The 10,000-nt window shown below is 43.9% G+C and overlaps 2 protein-coding genes across 5 annotated transcripts in view; one reads left to right on the top strand and one right to left on the bottom strand.

Moving 5' to 3' along the window:
• Positions 1-2,334, top strand: part of zbtb45 (zinc finger and BTB domain containing 45) — a 4,715-nt gene extending 2,381 nt beyond the window's left edge. For all 3 annotated transcript variants that reach the window (XM_026196471.1, XM_026196389.1, XM_026196307.1), the window contains 3 exons: positions 627-773; positions 853-1,114; positions 1,358-2,334. In XM_026196471.1, coding sequence (XP_026052256.1) covers positions 627-773; positions 853-1,114; positions 1,358-1,677 — 729 coding nt within the window. In that variant the 3' untranslated portion in view covers positions 1,678-2,334. The remainder of the gene's footprint in view (positions 1-626; positions 774-852; positions 1,115-1,357) is intronic.
• The window catches only part of LOC113039050 (zinc finger protein 501-like), an 847,435-nt gene that overhangs the window by 641,786 nt on the left and 195,649 nt on the right, over positions 1-10,000 (bottom strand). The gene's annotated exons all lie outside the window — the stretch shown is intronic.

Raw genomic sequence — 10,000 nt, 5'->3', positions numbered from 1 at the left:
CTCTCAGAAGAGACTTTCACAGGATATGGAGGAATCCTGAGGTGAATCTGATGCTACAAATAACCCATAATTCTTTGCATCAGCGCGAACCTAGAAAAAGAGGTGGCTAAGGTGTATTATCTCAGTAGATCAGTGTTCAGTGATTTGTACACTCAATTTTTAGTGTTCGTTGTTTGCTCATGTTACTTATTGTGTGTACTGATGTTAATGGGCACAACATTACTGTAAGAGATGCACATTTTAGCTTGTTTTTTGTCAAGAAAAGCTTATAGTTTTTATTAAATTTGGTGTACAGCAATGTTAACCTAAAACTTTTACATCAAATGTGATATTTTGCCCTTCTTAATCTCTAGAAAAGGTTTTGTTGGACGTACATTAGAATTCCTCAAATAGCAAATAAAGTAATATGTTTACGGCCATAAAATACATTTTCTTTTTAGTATTTGACACTCCTCCTAATCAGCTCAGAGATCTCTTTTCTTCAGAGAGAGGCGTGAGTGTGTAATGTGATGTAGTTCTGCTGGACTGTCAGTAGAGGGCGCTCTGTTCGCTGCGTCCTGCAGACCGTGTGCCCCATCTCGAAGCAGACAGCTGTGAAACCTGTGTGTGTGTGTGTGTGTGTTTCAGGGGGGTTCTACGAGGACTCGGCCGTGTTCTCGAGCGGTTTCTGGTCTCAGGCGGATCCGCAGGCATCTCTGGGCTCAAACCCTCGCGGTCGGGGTAACAAGCCCCTCTCTCCTCCAGCGCCGGGCTCCCAGAACCTCAACAGTCAGGTCTGACGCACCTCGTCACAGTCAGGAGGAGCGTGACACTGCCATCTGTTAACATCTGTCTGTCTGTCTGTGTCCTCAGATGCTTTTCCAGTTCCCTGCCAGCGAATCACAGCAGCCCTCCTTCTTTGTGGGCGGACCCATGGTGATCGACAACCTGGCTGAGTGCCAGCAGGCTCCGCCCCCTGCCTCCCTGACCCCGGCCCCGCCCCCCTCCACCCCAGCATGCCTCGCGGGGCCGAGCTTCACCCCACAGGGCTCCGAGACGTCCTTCGACTGCAGTCACTGCGGAAAGTCACTGCGCTCCCGCAAGAACTACAGCAAGCACATGTTCATCCACTCCGGTACGCCCCCAGTGACCCCGACACCAGAGTAGTTCAGGTGTAGCACAGGTCACACACACACACACACACACACACACACACACTCCAGAGAACCGCTGAATTGATTATGAATCAGATTTAATCTGCTGCTCTCTGAACCGGCAGCGTTACTAAACCAGTGCCCTTGTGCTTCACTTCTGCAGTGTGTTAAATCTGCCTGTGTATGAACACTGAACGTGTGTGTGTGTGTGTGTGTGTGTGCAGGTCAGAAGCCGCATCAGTGCAGCATCTGCTGGCGCTCGTTCTCTCTGCGTGACTATCTGCTGAAGCACATGGTGGTGCACACGGGTGTGCGTGCGTTCCAGTGCTCCGTCTGCAGCAAGCGCTTCACGCAGAAGAGCTCTCTGAACGTTCACATGCGCACACACCGGGTGGAGCGCACCTTCACCTGCAGCGTGTGTCACCGCGCCTTCACCCACCGCACACTGCTGGAGAGACACGCCCTGCAGCACCACACGCCCCCCAAACCACCCACCAATCAGCTGCAGCAGGGCGGGGCCAGCACACCCGGCTCCGCCTCCTAGAGACGAGTGAGGAGAGGAGAAACAATCAGACTGAATCCCAGGAGCTTTAACACACACACACACACACACAAAGAAAATGACATGCACATAAACATGCAATCACACACACACACACACACACACACACATATATACACAGTACTTACACGTACACACACACAAACACACTTACTCATGCAATCGCATGCGCACACACACACTTTCTCTCACTAGCGTGTCTGGTGGGTCGCGACGCCTCTTCAACCCAGAAAACCTCATAAACACACAAACCTCATCGAGCGACTCACACTAAAGACAAATCCAGTCCTGCGTGTGACGCCGGGACTTTAACGTCGTCTTCAGTGTTGTAGTGTTTAGTCTGTTTTGTACATGTCTTCATGACCTCATCAGAAACCTCAGTGACCTCAGGACCAGAAGAGACTTCAGAGCGCATTACCTCCATTTTTATTTCAACATTAACCTCCATTTTTACATTTTTTATCAATTATATGCATAAATCTTAATGCTATTTTTATGGTGAAACGATATGTAAGAGTTTTATGTCTTGGCTTAAGTGCTGTGCGTGCGGGAGATCTGTATTCTGCTCTGCTTGGTTTGGTATCTAGCATGTGCTCGCTTTACGCTGCATGAAGCTGCATTAAATGCATTGTGACGTTTCACGTTGTCCACTCCTTTATTTAGCTTTTCTGCACGTGTTTAATGGCAGGTACATGAAGACTGGTTGATGTTGTTTTTTTAGGTTCTGTAGTGCCACTGTTAGCAGTTTGAGATCTTCAGTAATTATTCTGTAATAGCACACAGCATTAGTAAACTACAGCATTCATGAGCTCTGATAAAGATGATGCACAATAACATTTAGTTTGGGTTAGCTGTAAATATCAAAGTACTAGACTAGAGGTTATAAAAGGAGACTGTGTAACCCTCCCGCTCAAAATACCTGGGATTTTCTCAAAATATCCCCTTTATGAGACTCGCAAATGGTGTCTTAACCAATTACATATTGTCTTTGCTCGAGGTGTTGTATATTTCTCCTAATTCATGATTCAGACGTTATCTTATCAGTCACATGGTCTGAATTCTTCCACTCTTGCAGAGAATAATTTTGGACATAATTTGTAACAAGAATATGATACATTTACAAAGTATTGATTGATAGAAACGTTTAAATCATTTATCATTTATTTATCATTACTATATTTATGAACATAGATTTATATCTGACTTTATAGACCTGGACAATAATAATTACATTTTTCCACTGCTTAATCAAATTTGAGTGTTAGATATAAATGTGAGTGTGAGCAGTGTTGAGATGGGAAGTGTGTGTGTGTGTGTGTGAGAGAGAGAGAGAGAGAGTGTGTGTGTGTGTGTGTGTGTGTGTGTGTGTGTGTGTTCAAACACATGAATGTAGTCTGTGTGTTCTGCGTCTCTCATTCTTCTGGAGGAACACACAAAAACACACCAGACGACTGCAGTTAGATGTGATTCTGTTTATCCAGAGCTTTGCTCACTTATAATGAGAATCCTAATCTAACATGACTGTGGTTGCAGATAAAGCAAATTCAAGCCCTAACTTGGAAGGTGAACTAGTTTGAGATCAAATGTTGGTCACTTCTTGGGTGTGGTTGAATATTTCTTTGTGCACCTAAAATAATTGATTATCATTTCAACAGATGATGATTTTAATGGTTGGCTATAAGAATAAATGAATATGTATTAGTTTGTTGACCTGAGGCTGTTGAAAGTGTGTGTCTGTATCTCCGCTGATGTCCAGGGACTCGTGAACACGTTCATATGTGGCAGTGACTCCATTTTCTGAGCAGATGCAGAGCTTTGTGTTTGTGGAGAAGTGTTGAGATGGAGGAACGGACGGACAGAAACACCGCTCGTGTTCGGTTATATGAGCCAAGCGATCGATAAACACTCCAGCTTCATCCTCATCAGCCTCCTCTTCTCCTCTAAAGTTCATGTGTGCGTGTGACCTTTGGGCTCTTCCGCAGTTCTTTCAGTTGATTTGACCATTGCGAGCACGTGCCTGTGACCTTTGACCTGCTGTTAGCACACAGACGCTTCATCATAAAGCATCTCATCATCTCAGTTCAGCTGCAAACGTGACAGGAATCTCCGACCTGTGGCTCTTCACAAACGTGATGCTCTCACTCTTTATGTTAGTCTTGTTTTTCTAGTACAGATGTCTAAAGATTCTTAAATGACGATGCATTTACTTCAGATGTAAAATGACAGACAACATGATGAAAAAAGGTATCTAAATGAAGTGAGTTTATGATTCAAATGAGAACAAATACTGTGCCAGTGGAGTCAGACAGTTCAAGTGAATTCAAAGGGAAACAAGCTGATTTTTCTGAACTCGTTGACAGATATTATTCATGTTTTAAAGGGTTAAATCACCCAATAATCTAAATTATGTCGTTCCAAACCCGTGAGACCTCCGTTCATCTTCTGAACACAGTTTAAGATATTTTAGATTTAGTCCGAGAGCTCTCAGTCCCTCCATTGAAGCTGTGTGTACGGTCTACTGTCCATGTCCAGAAAGAGAAGAAAAACATCATCAAAGTAGTCCATGTGACATCATCGAGTGATTCGTTCATGAACCGGATATCACAAACTGCTTTGTTTTTAACTCTCTCTCACAACAGACACGGAAGAGAAGACAATGCTGAATAAAGTCGTAGTTTTTGCTATTTTTGGACCAAAATGTATTTTCGATGCTTCAGAATATTCTAACTGACCCTCTGATGTCACATGGACTACTTTGATGATGTTTTTCTTATCTTTCTGGACATGGACAGTAGACCGTACACACAGCTTCAATGGAGGCACTGAGAGCTCTCGGACTAAACCTAAAATATCTTAAACTGTGTTCAGAAGATAAACGGAGCTCTCACGGGTTTGGAACGACATGAGGGTGAGTCATTAATGACATAATTTTGATTATTGAGTGAACTAACCCTTTGTAGAAACAATCTATTTTAAAGAAGGCAAGACTTAATATCTGGATGTTTAGATGCTTTTACTGGAAAACGAGAAAAATACTGCGGAAGAATGTTTTTTTTGCAAACAGCATTTGTTTGTTCACACTCATTTGTCACGTGAACTGCTGAAGACGACTGAATTGAGCGAGAGTTGATGTCGGCGTGTGTGTGTGTGTGTGTGTGTGTGTGTGTGTGTCAGTAAAGCACTGCTCTGAACGGAGAATGAAGGCCTGAATCATTGATGAGGGTCGTGCTGTAATCCAGTACAGTCTGATAAGATCAGCGAGAGAGCGTCCGTCTGTCTCTCACTGCAACACTGACCCAGGTCATGCTGGGGATTCAGATGCGTTCACTCTTCTATCAAATAAAGAACTAGAACCCGAGTGTGTTGAGTGTGCGGCACGAGAGAGATGTGTGCTGTATATTAATAGTGTGTGTGTGTGTGTGTGTGTTTCAGGTCATGAACTCACTTCACTGTCATTGATCAGAATCTTCCAGACCAGCTGAGGCCCAAATCTCTCTCTCTCTCTATTTCTCTCTCTCTCTCTCTGTCTGTTTCTCTCTCTCTCTCTCTGTCTTTTTCTCTCCGTCGTTCTCTCTGTCTGTCGGAAAGTTTTCAGTTTTAATATGTGTGTGCTTTTATAGCATGACTAAATCATAGAAAAGGCCAGATTTATAACTGACTAAAGAAGATGAAAAGGTGTGGACACAGTTATTTCTACAGCTGAGCTTCTTGCATTTTGAATGCAACATTTATGTGAGGAAAGGATTTAAATGAAGTATTTTCTAAGGTTTGTGCTAGTCAGTTTTCTGGCATTAACACCCAATAAAAGCTCGTCTGCGCCCGTTCTGCTCTTGTCAGGACTGCGTTCCTCGATCTGGAAACTGTCAGTCGATCAGTAAGACTTTTAAAGCAAAAATATTGGTTTTGCAGCTGATTCTGCAGGACACATACAAGCAATGCAGAGTCATAATTAGTATTCCTAGTGTTTGTTCTCAATATTTCTTTGTGGATTTAAATTCAGTTCCTTCTGTCTTTCTTTTCCTCTTCTTTTGTTTTTAGAAACTTTTCTGCATAAAGCGACTGAAAATGTGAATGATCGTAGAGACTGAAGTAGAAAAGCTCTTGAACAGAAGCTTCTCTGTTCGGCCCGTCTCGTCTCGTCTCGGCCGCCGAAGGTCACTTTCTCTGAGCTGTGCTCTCTAAGGTCCTGTAGCGGCTGCAGTGGAGTGAATGTGTTTAATCCGGGAATAAGGGAAGAGTGGAAATGAAACTGATACAGGAGAACAGAAGCTTGAGTCTCTTTTCCAGCTGCGCGGAGTCGTTCCCGCGGGACGCTGCTGTTTTCTTTACGTCTGTAGTTAAGTAGATTGGGGAAGTCGGGCTGCTCGGTAATTATGGAACAGATTAAAATAAGGAAATGTATTTTAGTTGGGCTCCCTCCTCTGAGCGCCAGAGAAAGAAAGCAGTGGATGTGAAAATACAATCTGAAAATGAGAGAGCTATATCAAAGCGCTCCCTCATTCCCCGACGCAATTACCCGCCATTCTCCTTCATTAGCGTTAACGGATGACGCGCGAGACATGCGTGACCTCTGACCCCAGACTGCACACACAGAAAGTGTTGGACAAAACTGAGTGAATTATGAGATCAGAGTTGTAGTCAGGTTCTTCTGCTTTCATGAGCTAGCCGACCTGTTAGCACTGTATCAGTTATTCATTTTAGAATTCAAACAACATTAAACATGGTTTAAATCATGGTTAAAATGTTTAAAATAATTTAAGGATGAGAGAGAAATGAATGATTTGTTTATTCGTTTTTGTTGTTGTTGTTGTTAACCTACAATGACTGTTTTTTTTCTTAAATGTCTATTAATTATTTTTCTTTGAATTATTACATTTGTAACTGATTCCTTCAATTTATTTTCACGCGTCACTCCTAACCCTTGATGCAGCTCCAGCTCCACTTAGACATTCATGAACTTCTGAGAACAACCTAAACTCTAAACATCATATTAGTGCATTAACCGAGCCACGACAGCAGAAGCAGAAGTGCTCATTGCGTGCTGTGAACTGTTACTCAGCAAAATAATAAAGTAGGAGAATGAACTGAAACGAACGTAATAAAACATTTTACGCGTAATGTAGGAGACCTCAAGCAAAGCGCTTTCCGTTATTGATCAAATCACACGAAATATATGAGATGGAAATCTTTGTTTTCTTTCACACGCACAGACAAAGCAATTTGGCCAAATGATGCGCGCGTGTGGAGAGGCGCGGACACTACGGAGACCCGCAGGGGACGATCTGATCCGCGGGCACGAGAGAGTTCATCTTCTGTCTTAAAGAAAGAGATGACTGTCGCATAGCCAGAATATAATCGATCGCGCGACTGTAGGACATTACTGATCTCATGAATAATTCAGACGCGCTGCGGCGAGTAACGCAATATTCACTGGTATGTGTTTCACGCATGGCGCGCTGAGCCATATGTAAGTGTGTGTGTGTGTGTGTGAGAGAGAGAGAGAGAGAGAGAGAGAGAGAGAGAGAGAGTGTGTGTGTGTGTGTGTGGGCATGTTTTTGTATCATATCAGGACACAACTGTGTATAATGACATGGGTATGACACAGGTATTACAAGGAGAGGGTGACTTATGAGGACATAACCCATGTCCCCATTTTTCAAAACACTTATAAATCATACAGAATGAGTTTTTTGAGAAAGTAAAAATGCAGAAAGTTTCCTGTGAGGGTTAGGGTTAGGTGTAGGGTTGGTGAAGGGACAGAGAATATACAGTTTCTACAGAATAAAAACCATTACACCTATGGGATGAACACACTTTACACAGAAACAAACATGTGAGTGTGTGAGTGAGTGAGTGTGTGTGTGTGTGCGTGCGTGCGTGTGTGTGTGTGTATGTCTGTGTCTGTTTGGGCTGCGAGTGTTTGAGAGCAAGTGTGTGTGCATGTGTGTGAGTCAGAGTGTGCATACGTGTGTGTGTGTGTGTGTGTGTGTGTGTGTTCTTCATTTGCTTCATATCTTCATTGTGTTTCTCTCACACATTCACTCTCTTATCAAAGCAGCAGCTCGTCTGCTCTCATTACCGCCGCAGAGCCTTTAAAACAGAGATTAGGGTAAAACACACACACACACACACACACACACACACACACACACACACACACACACACACACACACACACACACTCACTCAGGAGGAGCGAACCAGTAAGTGTGATAAGCAGGAAGAGGACAGTGATGAAAGAGGTCGAAAACTGTGTGTGTGTGTGTGTGTGTGTGTGTGTGTGTGTGAGCAGTGGAAGAGAACACACTTGGAGCATCCTGCAGGCATACAGGTCTGTCTATGTTAATGTGTGTAAGTGTGTGTGTTTGTTGTGTGTTTGTGAATGTGTGTCTCAGTTGTACTTCAGTGTCGATTAAAAATAATCTGTCGATTGCTTCAGCGGTTGCCATGGTGACACTGTCTCCACTTGCATTATGTTCCCATGGTGACGCCGGTAAATGACAGATGAGTTCTGTTGCTGTGTGTGAGACTAACACACACACACACACACACACACACACACACACAACAACAGCAGAAACAGCTGAAGAGATACAGCAATGAGTTCCTCTGCAGAAGCTTCTAGACACACACACACACACACACACACACACACACACACAACAACAGCAGAAACAGCTGAAGAGATACAGCAATGAGTTCCTCTGCAGAAGCTTCTAGACACACACACACACACACACACGGAGCTGTGCCGTCAGGCGTCTCTGTGGAAACAAACAACTCATTATGCATCTGAGTGCAGATTGATGGAGAAGCTCAGCAGACTGATGCGTATCACACACGCACACACACACACACACACACACTTGCGCGTGCTCAGGTGAGGGAATTGCGCTGAGATCCGCCTGCAGGGAGACACACATGGTTAATGTAATCCATCAGTCTGATCTCTCTGTCTGTTTACTCTCTCCATCACAGACGCACCGCATCACTCTCACTCCTGTGTGTCTGTGGCCCACGGGAACACACACACACACACACACACACTTCAGCACCAACCAGTTCAGAGTGCTCTCTCTCTCTCTCACACACACACACACACACACACACACACACACACACACACACTTCAGCACCAACCAGTTCAGAGTGCTCTCTCTCTCTCTCTCACACACACACACACACACACACACACACACTTAAGCACCAACCAGTTCAGAGTGCTCTCTCTCACACACGCACACACACACACACACACACACACACACACACACACACACACACACACACACACACACTTCAGCACCAACCAGTTCAGAGTGCTCTCTCTCTCTCTCTCTCTCTCACACACACACACACACACACACACTGGTCAATTGTCTGCTCATGCTGTCTATTCCTTTATTACAGCACAATCGTCCTGGAGTGGAAATAGTGTGGTGCTGTTGTGATCTGATTTACTGCTGGATTTGCTGCTGCAGGCTTACGTGTGTGTGTGTGTGTGTGTGTGTGTTTTAAGAACTGTCGGCTAATAATAAAGGGTTTTTTCCTCTCTGCAGAAAGGCTATTCATCTTGTATGCCCTTGTGAAGGTTTTTCTTGTCAAGGAGAGATGAAGAGAGAGAGACGTGCTGGAGCTGCTGGATGAGAGAAACAGGATCTGCTGATGTGGACGAGAGATATGGAGAAGAGCTGGAGTTATCAGGAGCTCTCCAGTTAACAAAAGCCTCTTTAATAAAACACTGCTGCCAAAAGCACAGAGACGCTAGATCTGTATCACACACACTCGGCCGGCCGTGAGAGGTGCCAGCCTCCGTCTGCTCATTTAAGACCATTGCACTAATGAAGACGCTGACAGATCTGAATCAGGTCAAACATGCATCCCACGATACGACAGTCGAGAGCATCATGTGTGATTCATCATTCAGAACATGGATTTTCTCTGTTTCACCGAGTTAGTGCAGTCTAGCCTCAGCTCTGTGTTGTTTGACTCGATAAGGCTCTCGTCTCGGTGAAATCTGTTTTTACACTCATAAATCAGACGCGATAACACAGGTCTTATATTTTGCTCTTCTGCCGTGATAAAAGGATAAAAATCCTCTGAATGAATATGATGGGCTTATTGCTTCAGTTATAAACTCAATTGTATACTCATTTCTTCCCGACATGACAAACATTTCTCCAAAGATCAAAGCATAAGCTTATTGAAGGTCACTGGAAAACATCGACTCTTTTCCTTTATTTTCTTTTAATGTCTTTCGATAAAAGTGTCTGTTAGATGAAAGAATGAGTCTGTTTCCTCACAA

The sequence above is a fragment of the Carassius auratus genome, chromosome 1 (genome assembly GCF_003368295.1).
Source record: "Carassius auratus strain Wakin chromosome 1, ASM336829v1, whole genome shotgun sequence".
NCBI lineage: Eukaryota > Metazoa > Chordata > Actinopteri > Cypriniformes > Cyprinidae > Carassius > Carassius auratus.
This window is presented reverse-complemented; position numbering and strand designations above follow the sequence as displayed.